Below are 16,225 nucleotides of genomic sequence, written 5' to 3' on the forward strand. Positions count from 1 at the left end.
GAAAAGGAAATCATTAAATTGTACAGGGTTTTTCCAAGGACAGCTTTAGTTCTGCATACTGTACCCCTATGAATAAATAATACACTCAAGAGTAGATAAAGCTGCACATCTTTATATAGCAAAATCTTATGAACGCTCACACAAAAAAATTACAAAATTTAATAAAAGCTGCATAGTGAAAGGTTCCACAGATAGGACATGCCAGGTGCACAGCTGCACCAGCCACACTAATCCTGCCTCTTCCACATGAGCACTTTGCAGGCCAAATGAGGAAGGGACCAAACGGGGGGGGGGAAAGGGTCTGCGATCAACAGCAGGCACATGGGCAGCAAATTAATTGTTGCAATTAACCATAACATGTTGCGAGTTCCTTACTTCTGTGTGTTTGACTTTGCATCCTAAAACAGCTCTCTGCTACCTTGGAATTCTTTCCCTGAAATTTCCTAATTTTTCCAAATAGGGAATTCAGAAATGAAATCGAGTTCTGCTACATACAACTGCATCAGTTCCCACCAYGTCCTCACTACTTTTTGGGTCCTGCTGATCTTTCCGTGCTAAAGGACACACTGTCCACCTTGAGCTCCAGGCATGGCCAGCAAGGCTGCAGTGAGGCACCTCTGGGATGTAACACGTCATCCCTAACACAAGTTCTGCCTTCCTGGTTCCATGACTTGAGCTGGATCAGACTTCGGAAACCCAACCCTGTTATGTGGCAGGGTCTGCATGCTTGGACTTAGGGGCAGCTGTGTTATAGCCCAGGCTTTGGCATAGGCAGCCCTTATTTCCCTGATATCAACAATGTGTCCGCTATAAATGCGGCTAAACTGGCAGACAGTGGCAGTACACAGAGTCTTTGCCTGTACATGCCTGTAGGACACTGCCTCCTCCTACAAATAGATCCCACCCCTTAACTCCTTATAAGCCAGAACAGAGCGAGCACAGAACAGGAAAAGCAGGCATCAAGGGAGAGCCAGGATATGGGAAAAGAGACACACAAGTGAGCGGAGCCACACTTTGCTGCCACATCTGCTCCAGGGGACAACATCAAAAAGCACCTTCTGAAAAGCCAGTCTGAAAGCCTGTTCCCCATCAGCGCACACACAGGGGGAAAGAAGCTCAGTCTCACAGAAGGAACAAGAACGTTTTCACGAGCTCATCGATTTTGAATTCAAGCTCCTGTCTTGACATGTTACAGCCAATAGGCTCCATCATAGCCAACCAGGTAGCTACCAAAGTCAATTTATCTGCAGACTGCCTAATAGCCTACCCACCATTTTCCCACAGCACTCTCTGTGAATGCCCCATGCTCACCTCTGACTGCATAAAGCTGCAGTCAGGAAAGAGGGATGAGGTCAAGGGCAGGCATGGCACTGTGATTTTGCTATCTCTCCCAGCTTTAGCATGGGTTTCACATTTTTTCATACATTTTTCAAAAGCCCTTGATTTTGAAACTAGGAGAACATAAGAAAGCTTTCTTAAAAATGGCATTAAGCTCTTAATGATTGCAGAGAAAAGTTGAAAAGCATGGGATGGATGGAACCCACAGGCTTGGCTCTTTACCTTGTGGATCCCATTGGGGCCAATTCCAAAATCCTGATCTATAACAAATCAGGCAAATTTGGGTGGCTTGAGTCAGATTTCTAGTATCTGAAGTTGGCAATACTGACTCTGTAGCATGGAGGACACACCTGCACGATGTCTGTTGTGCTAGCTTCTTACCACAGAATGAATCTCGTGTCTTGAAGAGAATCCTTATGAGGACCTGGGACAACTTCCCAAAGCCGGTGAGTGAGACTGCTGCACATCATCCCAGGTGAATGGGGAAGATGCTTTCTCTTCCTTTCTCTCCACTCAAGAAACATTGTTCTCCTTCTTTCCCTTCCCCTGTACGCTGGCTTTATTCTATACTTCAGGCAAAGGTCAGCATGTTTAAGGGCCCATACACACAAACTCTAGAGCTAGATGTGGTCTTTGCAAGTGAGAACCATCAGCAAAACTAGTAGAACAGGTGTAATATCTTTCCCAAGCCTGGGCTAGAGATCTCCTGTCACCTCCACAACTCTGACCCATTGCAAACAGTACTCATGCACAGTTCTGGTATCAGAAGACAGCAGAACACCGAGAAATGTCTGGATATGACAGTGACTAGTCATGGCTGCAGGAGGAAGTTGCTGCATGGAATGATTTAAGAGGCTTCCGTAGAAGAAGAAGAGAAACCAATTAATCCTGTATTGATTCGGCTCCTCAGAGCATTCAGAGATTGGGTTTGGAAATGTCTCTGCAATAGCTGTGACTGCTTCCTATGAACAATTTAAAACAAGAGGGAGAGTGAGCACGAAACTGCTGCAGCCACTGCTGTCCATGCAAGCTTTGCACCAGGGAAAGGTGCAGGAGCCATAGCAGTTAGCTGAACTCTCCCTCACCCCAGCCCTGTCTACACAGCAGGTCCTGGCACAGAGCACAGCCTGCTCCTGCAGTCACTGAATGGCCAGATGTTAGCAACAAGACCACATGGAGACTTATGGACCCAGATGGGCATCTGACTGGTTGAACTATGTCCTCTAGCCCACATTTTACATTACTGTCCCCATAAAATCAAAGCAGCAGTCTGGAAGTTTACATTGACTACAGAGCAATTCCACAACGCAGTACTGCAGGAACAGAAAGTCACCTTAGCTCATTTCAGTTGACAATTGGTTACAAATATCACTTTGAGCCTTGGCACTAACACCGGGGCAAGAATCACCCATGACTCAATACAGCACAAACCTGTTGTTTGTGCAGCAGTGCAGGCATCACATTCAGCAGCTGCAGCATGAACCCTGGCATTAGCACAAGGATATGAATCATCCTGCAACCTGAGGCTGACAGCAAGCACCATTACAGCACACACTAGCTGCAGCACAAGTCCTGACCCTGGGGCATAAGAGAAAATGTCCTGACACGCTCTCTGGGAGGCAGTGCAAGTCCTGACACTAGTGCTCATGAGTGCGCTTCTTAGCTAAGGCAGCCCATTATTATTGGTCTGGAAGCACAAACTGAGGGTCTCACACTTGAGCAAGGAAAAATGGACTCTGGAGACTCAGCAGGAGTAATGGCTCAAACGGCTGATGTCAGAACAATGAAACTTAAGATTCCTCTCCACAGTGCTTGTCCTAGGTTTTTCATTAACTGGCAAACAGCCAGGGAATGGTGAACAACATGGCGAGGCAGTCAGCCTGTGCACAGCCTCTCCTGGGGCTGCCTCATTTTGCATACTCATCATACCATTGCAGCTGCAGAGCTCACTACCTGGCTCTGGGGGGATGCCTCCCAGCTGCTAAAAGGGAAAATTCCTAAGTTTCTCCTGGAATGAGGAGAAGGAAGGACAGCTACTGCCACCAACTCTGGGAAGCATGTGAGGTAAAGGCCAGCCCTGCTCCAATACCTGCTAGCAACACAGGGCAATGAAGGCAGTGGGATAGAGAAGATGCTGGCTAGGGCACGACTCTTCTGGTGACAAAGGAAGGACTGTGCAGTAGAAGAGCTAAGAACCCTCACCTTGACAAGTGTGTTGAGACCAAAAGTCTCTTGGAAAGCTTTTTATTTTGTCCCTACTGCTTTTAACCTTCTAAGACGGCTGCTGGCTTTTGCACCAAGCACTGTCTCTTTCTTTTTCTGCACAATTAGAAACCTGTGAATGAGAATGGCCAAGACCTCAGTTGTCTGCTTTTCTTTTCTTCCTCCAGGCAGCTTTAGGAAGTGTTGCCAGGCTCTGAACAAAGGCCTGTTTTGCTCAGAAAATGCAGCATCATAAAAGAACAGGGGCATTTAATCAACTTGAAGGGTAAAATTCTAAACACTGCCTAAGAGAGAAATTATTATTAACAAGCTTAGGGTTCAGGAGAACCCAGATATGTACATGTGAGCCTGGAGTGACCATAAAGGAGACATTTTTCAGAGAAAGTGTTAGCCCCATTAACATAGGTGGATATAGCTGCTAATGTAAAGGGGGCCTCAACCTATGTACAGGCTATTCCACAAATAAAAAGACTTCCTGCTCTGGACTGCCTGTCCACAAAGCAGAGAAGAGAAGTATCTAGCAAGACTCCAGGCAGCCCCAGGTTCATACTTTATTTAAGTCAGAGGGAGTATTGATCTGTTCCCCTTTAGGTACACTTTATAGGGCACCAAAAGAATCACCCACTGTCCTCAGAAAAGGGGAATGCACTTGAGCAGATCAGTCACTCTCATCAGTGCAGCTAAGAGGGAGTCCCATGCTTTCCCAAGGCCAGGAATGTTTCCCTGTTCAAACTCCTTTTCCTTATCAACTTATCCAGGGTAATATTGTATTCTTCAGAACCCCGACTATAGTGCAGTGGTCCACAGCTGTGTGCATGCTGTGGGAGCCTCCAAACAGATGCTTCCCATAACATCACTATTCTTTCCCTGTTTACCTTGTTCCTGCTCCGACATGCTGCTTCCCCTCACCGAGTGCTGCATGGTATTTGTGCTGAAGGCTCTTGGGGCTAGCAGTAACATCTCCTAACAGATCAAAGTGTCTGGCTCACATCTGGAGGCACGGAGAGGTGATCAAGGGCAACTGTGATGGCCCCTAAAGACACTCACTATTTTTCAGTGTTTTTCTTTGTCCTCAGACTTTCTACCACCACCTCCTGACTTCTTGATGTATGGCCAGGCAGTTCTGATCACTTGCTGAGGACCAAATTCTGCAATTTGCTTTAGTCTCAACTGTATGCTCACTAATACAAACCAAAGGAGGACAAGGGGACTCCTAAAGCAGCTCTAATCTTGCCTACATCAGTCTGCAAGAGAAGACATATCAGAAGGCAACACCAATGCAATTTAAGCCAGCCGCTCTGTAGAATAGCTCCTCCTGGCAGAACTAACTGAAGCCCTTAACTGAAGTCCTGGTGCAGGAAATCTGCTGTCCAGTAACAATTTGTTTCTTCTTATGCGACACCCTTTTCCCTTTCCCCTCAAGATTCCAGGAAGGATTTCATCCCTATTGAACTCTGGGTCCAGCACTGTTGTCCTAATAAAACCCCGGCCACTAGTGTTTGAAGTTATGTTTAGCTCTCTAACTCAAGGCAGAGTGGCATGCCTGTTAACGGAGCTTCTGAGTCACTGACAGTTCTTGAAACATCTGTCTTGAATTTTGACAGCATGGTTTAAGAGACTGAGTTAACTAGAATTAGATATTTCTGCCATACACATAGGGAAAGCTATTTCTGGATTGTCCTCTGCAGGGGTTTACAAACATGATGTTTTAAGTCATGAAGTGCTTGACCTGCAATTGATAACAAGCTTTTGTGTGCTGCGGGTGTATGATTGGTATAAAGGGACCACAGCAATCTGCTGTATGCGAAGAGAAGCTCACCTCCTTTGTCATCCTTGCTATTTCAGAACGGAGCAAGGACTTAGGACAGGACAGGTGGGAAAGTGGGAAATGGGCTTGCTAGTAATTTCACTTAACTCACCATTTCATTGTTCTCCAACAGCAATTTTTCTCTTGTTTGAAGAAGTTGTTCAGGAAATATTTAGAACTGTAGAAAACACTTTATGGATCATATCTTGTTGCTGCTTGCTCCTGATGGACAAACATAAAAGCTATATAAAATAGGGAAACAAAGGATGACAGAATTTCAGTAAGCAAACTTCCTCTTTTAGCTGAAAGGTACCATGCACACATAGTAACCAATATATTACAAGAAAAGAAACTTTTCAAGAACCTTATTTAATTATTTTGGTTCACAACACCATATTTACCACTTTTTCCTTCAAAACAAATTAATTGTATTATGATAACCCTCTGGGACCTAAATCGCAGGCTGAGACTCTACCATGTCAGACAAATCACAAGAAAAAAGAAAAGAAAAAAGAAAAAAAGGATAACAGAGTCTCTGTCCAAAAGAACTTACAATGTACACTAATTGCCAAGGGAGAACAAATGGATACCGACAGGGGAACCATTAGGAAAATAATCACACGAATCACACGAATGTGCCATTCCACATACACAACTCTCCTCCAGAACAAAACTTCTGTGAGGAAGGAAGCACAGAAAGGAATTCCTGTCCCTGTCTGCTGTTTTAAGAGATGAAATGTGCAGCTGCAGCCCTGCCCTGTCCTAGGTGAAAATCGATGTCTGATGAAGCTGCTGAGATTCCCTGTGTTAGGGGCAAAAGGATTTAACATTCTAAGCTCGATTTCAGGCAGTTATTTTTAGCCTAAATTATACTGGCTGACATGCTGTGAAGATAAAAGATGCTGCAGGCCACACCTTAGCTGCTGTAAACTGAACCTGCCTCAGTCTGTCTGCATTTCCCAATTACTGCAGAGACTGGATCTCAGCAAGGAGCTCTCTCCCCAAGTTGGAAAACTAATTAAGATGGTTCCATTCTTTTTAGCATTTCCTTAATTATCTCACTGATGAGCTTTTAGAGCTGTCAGCCCCCTTTAAGACTATTCTCCTTTCAATTAACATCTTTCAAAGCCACAACGCTCATCTAGAAGCTGGTACATTGCTGTGGGTTGCATTCAAACTCTTTCCTGCACATTCATAGTCAGTAACAGAGGTTTTGGTCCACATGTCAACTAATTTAGAGCAAACCTGTCAGTGCTGAATGGAACAACTCTCACTACATCCACAGTGTGAGATCTGACTGTGTGGCTATGCACAGTCGGCAGTAGCAGCTGTTCACAGCCATGCTACAAGGTACTAACAGTTCTTCCACTTCAGTACAGTCTGATTTCAACCCTATTCTAGCCTGGCAACTCTCAAAGAAAACTCTTTAGCCTTCCTCTAACAGTAAGATTTGATAGTTTGCAATGACAAGATACTAAAAAAGAGGTCACCCTGTTCAAGGCTACAAATGTGGTTATCATCAAGTTAGACCACTCAGACAGGTCCTTTTTTTTTTTTTTTTCTTTAAATACAATAAACAGAGACTATTTACAGTGTAGTATATCTGAACAAATAATGCTCTTTATAAACATTTCCTAAGTAGCAGTTGCTGTTTATCATCTCATTAACTCTGGAATCACATTTCCATAATCTTGTTTGTAGATATCCATAAACACTTGTTTTTGTACTCTGGCCCACAGAAGGAGAGATAAAATTGTTATAAACCATTATGTTCATATCTAGACATTTACTTTTTCTTCTTAAAACTGTTTCAACAACCTTAAGAACTGAGAAATGCACAAGAAGCTTAATTTAAATGTATTATTAGCACTGGCCCTGGTCATCCCAAGCTTAGCAGCTTCTGATTAAGCATTGCAAAGCTCTCAAAACAATTGAGAAGCATTTCATATCAGCAGGTGTGACCATAATTTGGTACCAGGACAGCCGACAAAACCTTTGAATTGCCCTACTTGTCAGTTTACAATACAAACATTTTACCAGAACAGAACTGTATGCTGTCATTTCACAGAAGTGATTTGCCATGACCATTTTGAATTCGAGTTATCTAAAGCAACAGAACTATCAGAATTATGTTCTAGTCTAATCATTCAGCACATTAATTTTTGAAATCAAAGCCATTTCCAATTGCTGGAAGACATATACTTGCTTTCAATTGATATCTTATTTTTAAATCCCATATTGTACCCTAAAAAGGGAGAGATGTTTCCAAAAATTGGTAAGAAATAAAGGCAGCCTTAGGCAGGGTTCTTTGTAGATAGCCATCAACACAAGCACATTTTAGTGGTCAAATCAAACCCCATAAATTCAGTGTATACAGTACATAACAAGCAAAAAAACAAAGACCCCAAACCTTAGCTGTTTAACTATGGGAAGACCAGGGCACATTTTGGGGGGGAGAGTGGGGAACCCCACCACCTCACAACTTTGCTACTCAACAAAAACAAAGCTTCCTTTAAATAACATCTTTTAAAAAAAAGTTACGAGTGACTGAACACAGCTCGCTGACACAGAATGGCTAACCCAGTCTCCACTCCAGCACTGACTATGGGTAGGTAACATACACACATGCATGCGCACAGGATGCGTTTACTGAGCTCCAGACAACTTACCTGTAACACTGTTGGTGTACATTACTGTAATTCACAAGCGATTAAAGTTGTAGTGAAAACCTTATCTCAGATCACCCTGTCTCCCTCTCCTTCATGCTTGAATACCCTAAAACTGTTGGAGAAAAAAGGAACAAGTCACCCAGGAGAGTCCTTTGCTATTAGCTTCTATCTGTATTTTTATAAACTTATATGTTTACATCTGAAAATTCAGCTCCTCCAATAAAACAACTATAATGAGTTCAAAGAAAAATACATCACGGTAAAGGACGATTCAGCAACATCCTCATCTTATATAAATTTAGTATCTCCAGTCCAAACTGGAATGAAAATAATGTTACTGAATCTCAAGGTCTTTTTCATTTATTTACCATGATACACAATCAGTTTGCTTACTTCAAGAAATATTTGTGAAAACACCTCTGTGGAAAAGCCTTTAGTAGAGTCTCTTGTCCCCACTTGGTTCCTTCACAGCTCCCCACTCGCTACTCCCCAGAGCTTCTGCTGGGCTGCAGGAATGGCTGCAGCAGGCCAGGCACCCCGCAAAACCCTGCCAGCCACCAGAAACAAAAAGCAAAAGTCTGCTCTTGAATTGCTAAAGGGAGCTGAGCTAATGGTTATCATCTGTTACAAAGTTTCCCAAGATGAAACTTTGGTGATAATCATACAGCAACTGAAACTTTGCTTCCATCTAGTGTTTTGAAAGTTGTAAGTTTGCAGAGGAAAAACTCGGCAAGCATACCCTAAGAGGTCCCACAATAAGTGACATAATGGGACAGCACTATTTATTTAAAGCTCATGACTGATCCAGTTCTGCCTTAAAGCTGCAGGGTAACTTTGCTGTGTAAAAATTCTAGTTCTCCTATTCAAAGAGCTAACTGTTAAGATCAAAAAGCAATTTGAAACCAGAAGGGGAGAAAAAGCTTAAAATATACTTTGAGATTTTTTTAGTGCACAAGTCAAAACTCTAAAGATGATTTTACAAACAAATGGTGATGAAAAACAGCTAACACATTTAGCTTAAGCTTTTGGCTGACCCTGCAGAGAAGAATTTAAAACTAAAGATTTCTGGAGAAGCCTTCCAAGTGCTTTTTTTCTTTTTTTTAATCTATCTCTGAGTGGAAACTGTAAATCAAAAATTAACATCATCAGAGACCGTGCACCTAAATTCCAAGTACCACCTCTCTTCCAGATCAAAAGACACACAGGAAATCATATACCTAGGCCCAAATATCAGTGGAAGAGTTCAGTGCTCAAATGAAAGAAAAAAATCCTCATGCACAACAGACATCCAAAATGGCTCAACATAATTTATTTTTTATGTTAAAATGTACAGAGTTCTTTTGAAAGTACTTGCTAGAAAGGGAAAAAAAAGTGATATTACATACAAGGAGAGGAAGGGAGACCATCTGGCCAGGAGCGCATGACATGGAGAATTACAAAGGCATCTAGGCACCCCTTCCCCTTAGCTTACAAGTCACCATGAACAAAGTACAAAGAGGTTACAAAACAGGAAAAGCAAATATAAACAGACAGGAATAGACTCAGCTTCATTTGTACATGCGGCTTTTAGAGGCATCTGGAGCTCCTATTCACACACTCTAGAGATCTCTTTAAAGAGAATTTTTATCTTTCTTAAAATAGTTTTTAATATTCTACAACAAAGATAAAAAATTTTAAAGATGGAATGAAATGAAAAAGCTCTTATTTTAAAAGGCATCAAAGTCACTAACAGTGAGTTTTTTTTAATTTCTTTTAGAAGATTACCCAAGTTATCTTGCTAAAAATACATTTTTTTTTTTAAACAGAAGTGAAAAAATGGTAGGTACCAATATTACTGCGTTGGATAATTTCTTTTTATATATAGAAAAGAACTTTTTTTCTACAATAGTTCTACAGTCACAAAGGCTTGTGGAAAAGGGAGCTGCCCAATTGATTAAAAAAAAAAAAAATACAAAACCAAACCAAACCAAACAGCAAACAAACTAAATTCACGGCCCTCATTTCAACAGCTTCTCCTCCCATCTCAGACCCCTACCCCAGCCCGCACCCCCCTCCAGAGACCAGGAAGCAGCAACACAGCTGAAGATCTAGAAAGGAGAGGGCAGCACAGTGCGCTTTCTACATGGGTGATTTGGAACTGGAATTGTATATACAGAGAAATGGGGTCCTACACAGCCTTGTACATGCTCAAAAACCAAAGAGAAATAAAAAGTGGAAGTCCTTTGTATTCTGCTTTTTATGGTTAGCAGTTATTGGAGGAAAGTCCATTTTAGTGCATCTGAAGAAACCCCAGCTTTCATTTGGATTCTTTTGGTTTAAAAACAAAAGAAATTAGTCTTATTAATGTGTCTGTATTTCTACTTCATATACAACAACAACAACAACAACAACAACAAAAAAGAACTTTACATTAAAGGGTGAATAATGCTTTCCCTTTTTGTATTGGGTGACATGCCAGCAGGTACTGTCTCTATCACAGAGCAGCATAGACAAAAAAAGAATGAACTGGATTATGCAGTAATAAACGGCAAAATCCTGCTGCCTGCATCCTACTGTGGTGTTCAGACCATTTCATTCCTGTAAAACGGGCTGATTCCCTTCATTTCCCACACTAGCTCAAAAGTGTGGCTATCCCTATAGAATGGTGTCAAACACAGCTGAAGAATCAGGGAAGTATCTGCTTAACAACACTGACTCCTCCATAAAGCGGCATGTTCAGCAATTTCCTACCACACACCAGGAATGGAAGAGTGACAAGGACACCACAGGTTTCCTCTCAAGTCACTTAAAACATACAGTTCATCTTCCAAGAACAGGCAAGTAAAGATGTTAAGAGGCAGACCACTGGAAACAGCTGCTCTTGAGCTCAGCCTGACTCCAAGGCTCAGAACCAAGACCCTCAGCTTTTCAAAGTACATACTAAAACAGARTTTGGGATTTCAGAGTTATGGCTGACTTGCAGCTCACCAAAACAAGAGCCTGCAGCCATTTTCTTGTCATAATAGACAGTAACCACCTTATCCTCCTCATGACTGCATGAGGGATATAAACAGCTCTCTCCGGAGATGCTTCTACTAGTTCAGTGACAGAATGTGTGTGTGTGCGTGTGCACATGCACGTGTGCATGTGTGCACGCACGTSTGCATTTCTGAGTGGTGAATGGGATCATTTAAAAGTTACATTATATTTTCAGAATGAAACATACAGACTATTTCAATTAATTCATCTACAAAAACACCAGTGTGAATAGAATTTATTGTTTACATATAACTCCAAATTTTACTGAGGGTGAGGAAGTCAGGGAAAGTTAATAATGAAAAAAATTTCCTGACTTGCAGAAATAAAGAGCTTCATTTATCCTCCGTGTCCCCTTCTGAGTCTCCCAATAAGTGCCTCCTGCTAGAAGTAGAAAATGCTAGGTGGGGTTTAGAGGGAAGGGTTGTTACCCTTTGAGATTTCAGACATTTTACATGACTGCAGCACTCGGAACTGCTTACAGAGGGGCACAGGAGAGGGAGAAGAACATACATTTGAAAAAAAATTTAGAAAGATGATTTCACTGTTGCACATATTATGTCCAAGTGGTCAAAGTAAGGCTCTTTTAAATTATGAAAAGATTTTGTGCATGTTTTCCCCCTAAAAAACATTTGTAAATGATTTTAGCTGTAAAATGGTTCAGGATTGTGAAGAAAACAAAAACCCAAAACAAAAAACAAAAACAAAGACCAGGCTTCCTAAAAAATAAAATAAACCAAAGAAAATCCCTCTAAATCTACAGCAATATTTTAACTGGAAAAAGGTCCATTTTCTCTGGTTCGTCAGTATAAAAGGTTCCTTTATTTATATATATTTAAGTTTTTAGGTTGCAAGTTCATCTTGCTCATCTTCTCATGTACGGTCCATTGAGAGACTGCTTGGGCACCCCAGCAGCATTCATGTAGCTGTGATGGGAGGGGCCAGTGTACATCATGTTTCCATGAGGATTTGGCTGCATAGGCTGCTGGGTATAGGCCTGGCTCCCCATCATTCCCATCTGCATCTGCATAGGATACTGTGCTGTCTGGTTCATGTAGGCAGGGTTACTATGGTAACTGCTGTTCATCATGGGCTGTGTCATTCTGTAGCTGTTCATGGCATTCAGGGTGTTCATATTCATGGAATTAACATTGTAAGGGGTGGTTGGCATTAGGTTGACTCCCATGTTCATACCCCGTTGAACAGCTAATGTACGAGGGCCAGCCTGCATGGCAACTGCAGGTGGGCTGCGGCCATAGAGCTGCTGCTGGTGCGCAGTTGCAGAGGGCAGTGGTGCTGATTTAGAGCGAATGGAAATATGCCCTTTGACTGGCATTTGCCCCTGCAACCTCTGCGTATGTGGAATACCGATATTGGTAGCAGACATATTACACTGAAGCAGAGGTGACGTGAGGTTCATGGTGGTGGATGCCAAGTTTGGTGGGGGTGTCATGGTGGCTTGTGCTTGTGGTGTCCCAGCTAATGGATGAGAGGGAGCTAGCTGAGCTAATCCTGTGTTGGACAGCGAAACACTGGTTGCATAGGAAGTCACAGCAGGAGAATGGCTATAAGGCATGGCATGAGGGTCCATAATGGTGTTTGTCAGCTGCTGTAACTTGGCTAAACTGAATGTGGCTGATGGTTGTGAATAGCTCCCAGCCCCAAAATCCCCTGGAATCCTCTCATAGATACTTATGTTACCAGTGCTTCCGGATTCAGGTATTTCCATGATCATAGGTGCTGGAGTGAAGCTGTTGTTCATGCTACACTGAGACAGTGGAGGTTGCTGCTGAGGTGGAGGTGGGGGCTGCGGCTGCTGTGATTGAGGCTGTTGCTGTTGTGGCTGTGTTGTTGGTTGCTGGTTACTAGGAGGCCTTTCCACCACACAGCTCTGAGGTGACTTGATATTGCAGTTTGCTGCAGGCTGGACGCTGCTTTGCTGCATCATGCTGCAACTGTTGCCAATGTTTGCCATTTGCTGAGTGACAACACAACTGTTCTGAGTGAGGCTGCTAGAAGACGACAATCCCCCGTAGGAACAGCTGCTCTGGGAAGAGTTATTTCCACAAATGCTGCCTCCCATAGTGGAGTCATAACTGCTGGGGTTTTCATAATTCTCTGTGGTGCTCTCAATGCTACCAAGGTCACTGAAGCCACTATCCACCACCTGCTGAGAGTGGTCTGATACAGAAGGCACATCCATCATGGGGCTGGTCTCCATGTTCTGCATAGAGGGTGCGGACAGGGATCCTTGTTCAGGACTTATCTGGGTGTAACTGCTCTCCAGAGCAGGCACATTTGGGCTGCTGACAGAACGCACAGACTGGCTGGGGTGGGACTGAACAGAGGATATTGGACTGTTGTGTTCTGAGGCCTGGCAATCTTCAACCATTGATATCTGAGGATCTTCCTCAGTCTGGGTGTAACTCTGCAGAGTCTGACAAGCTGCAAGAGTTTCTTCACAGTCCTGGTAAGCTACATCATGCTCATTGCTCTCCTCCTGTGTCAAGGACTGGACTGCTTGAACAGTTTCTAGATCTAGTTCACTGTGAGGAATCTCCTCTTCTTCCTTTAATTCAATTAACCCTTCTTTATTACTTTGCTCTTCTTCGTGATCATCTTCAGACCCAGGGACATGCTCTGAGCCCACTGATGTCTCATTGGAAGCCTGCTCTTCCTCAGAATCTGCCTCTGCTTCATCTTTTCCTTTTGCATCCTCTCTACTGCTTGATATGCTTGTTTCTAAAAAACACTCTTGCACATCAGGCTCCTCCTTCACCCCTTCTCTCACAGGCTGTTCCTCCAATTCTTTCTTCTTCAGAGACTCCAGATGACCATCATCTTCATCATCAGCATCATGGTCTTCGTTTTGATTAGTCACTACTGCAACTTCTTCTTCTTCCTCATGGTCATGCTCAGGTTCTTCTAGTTCTTGCTGTTCTTCTTCTGATTGCCTTTGCTCTTCTAAAACCCGTGGCTTCTCCTCTACTTCCTCCTCTATTTCAGGCTCTTTAACTTCTGGCGCTGGACTGCTGCTGCTGTCCACAGGAGAAACTGCCCTTACTTCACTGCTGGTTGTATCTTCCTCTTCCCCCTCTCCCACCTCTTCTGCTTCCATATTCACATCATCATCTTTCCTTTCCTCAATAAGGGGCAACTCTTCTTTCTGCTCAACACTTTCCTCTGTATCTGAAATTTTGAGCTTACGCCCTGTTTTTGAGCTAACTACCACTGCATCAACTCCCTCACCCTGAACAGATGGTGTCACTTTCTCCCGGTTCAGTTTAAAACCTGGTTTTCGACCAGGTCTTTTCTTCCAGTGGATTGGTTTTCGGCTTTTGCCTTTTGGCCATCCCTTTTTCTTTTTCATGGGTGTAGAAGTATCTGGTTCCAGTGAAGAATCCTTTGCTTCACATTTTCTCAGCACAGATAATGGTTTCAAGGTTGGGGTGCCTGAAAACACAAATGGAAAGACACCGTTCAAATATTTTATTTTACCTGAGCATTCATGGAAGCTTTCCCAAACATCCCATCATGTTTACCAACTTCATGTACCAACAATAGCTTAGAGAAATATTGCAAAGGGTAACAAGAAAGATCAAGGTCTGCTCATTAGCAATCACATTACACATTACATTTTCAAAGAACAACACTGCTTTCCAGGTTTTGCATGGTCAGAGCTTTGAGCTTTTAATAAACAATCCAAATTAAATGCTAGGCTGCATGACAAAGTCCTAGAAAGACTCGCCACCCAATGCAAGCGTTATTTATACAATATGCTCACAAATGAAAATGTTCTAGTGGTATCCTGCACCTAGGGAGGAAATACCTCCAAGCACCAGTACAGGTTGGTTGACCTGCTGGAAAGCAGCTSTGCGGAGAAGGACCTGGGAGTCCTGGTGGACACCAAGTTAACCATGAGCCAGCAATGTGCCCTTGTGACTAAGGCCAACAGTATCCTGGGCTGCATTAGGAAGAGTGCTGCCAGCAGGTTGAGGGAGGTGATCCTTGCCCTCTACTCAGCCCTGGTGAGGCCACATCTGCACTACTGTGTCCAGTTCTGGGCTCCCCAGTACAAGAGAGACGTGGAACTACTGGAGAGAGTCCAGCGRAGGGCTACGAAGAYGATTAGGGGACTGGAGCATCTCCCCTATGAGGAAAGGCTGAGAGCGCAGGGCCTGTTCAGCCTGGAGAAGAGAAGGCTGAGAGGGGATCTTATCAATGTATACAAATATCTAAAGGGAGGGTGTCAAGAGGATGGGGCCAGACTAATTTCAGTGGTGCCCAGAGACAGGACAAGAGGCAATGGGCACAAACTGAAACACAGACAGTTCCATCTGAATATGAGGAAAAACTTCTTTACTGTGAGGGTGACAGAGTACTGGAACAGGTTGCCCAGAGAGGTTGTGGAGTCTCCTTCTCTGGAGATATTCAAAATCCTCCTGGACACAATCCTGTGCAACATGCTCTAGGTGACCCTGCTTGCGCAGGGGGGGGGTTGGACTTAGACAATCTCCAGAGGTCCCTTCCAACCTCAACCATTCTGGGATTCTGTGATTAAGTAAATAACCATCTCTTGACTTTTTACTGAGTCACAAATCAGCCCTCCAACTGTTTAAACCAGGACCAGTGTCAGGGTAATGGGCGAGCAGGTAGCTGGGTCATCCCACTATATGGATATAAGATCAAATTTCCCCCCAAATTCAGAGCAGATATAGTCACATTTCTGCCCTTCCTACCATCATGAAAAATGTTGCCAGTTCCATGCTATACAATTCCCAAGCATTAATGTAAKAAGAGCTGTTGTAAATGCGCACTTATGCAAATAATTTAACCAAGGTAAAACTGAATAATATATGCTCCAAGTAGCCCACAAACACTTCTTACAAACTGCTCAAAGGTCAGCTGAGTTACTCTTGCCCTTTGCTCAAGTCTGTGAAGTGAACGGGATGTTAACAGTGTTCTGGGTTGTCAGAAGTTACTCAACATTCTTAGGAGCATGTTCATCCACAGTTAGTCACTTAAAAAAAAGGTATTTCCATTGAAATGCTGTTATTTTAAGCTAGAAATACACCATATATTAGGTCCAAGAAGTTCAGACAGGCAGTTACTCTAAATACCTCTGACCATAAGCATCTTGCAAAAATTCTGGGTATTAAAGAAAAGAATTCAA

The 16,225-nt window shown here is 43.1% G+C and overlaps 1 protein-coding gene across 1 annotated transcript in view; it reads right to left on the reverse strand.

The window, feature by feature from the left end:
- Positions 1-9,324: 9,324 nt before the first annotated feature.
- The window catches only part of KAT6A (lysine acetyltransferase 6A), a 49,500-nt gene continuing 42,599 nt past the window's right edge, over positions 9,325-16,225 (reverse strand). Inside the window, exon 18 of the mRNA XM_026082894.1 lies at positions 9,325-14,505. Coding sequence (XP_025938679.1) covers positions 11,918-14,505 — 2,588 coding nt within the window. The 3' untranslated portion in view covers positions 9,325-11,917. The remainder of the gene's footprint in view (positions 14,506-16,225) is intronic.

The sequence above is a fragment of the Apteryx rowi genome, unplaced genomic scaffold (genome assembly GCF_003343035.1).
Source record: "Apteryx rowi isolate R43461 unplaced genomic scaffold, aptRow1 scaffold_597, whole genome shotgun sequence".
NCBI lineage: Eukaryota > Metazoa > Chordata > Aves > Apterygiformes > Apterygidae > Apteryx > Apteryx rowi.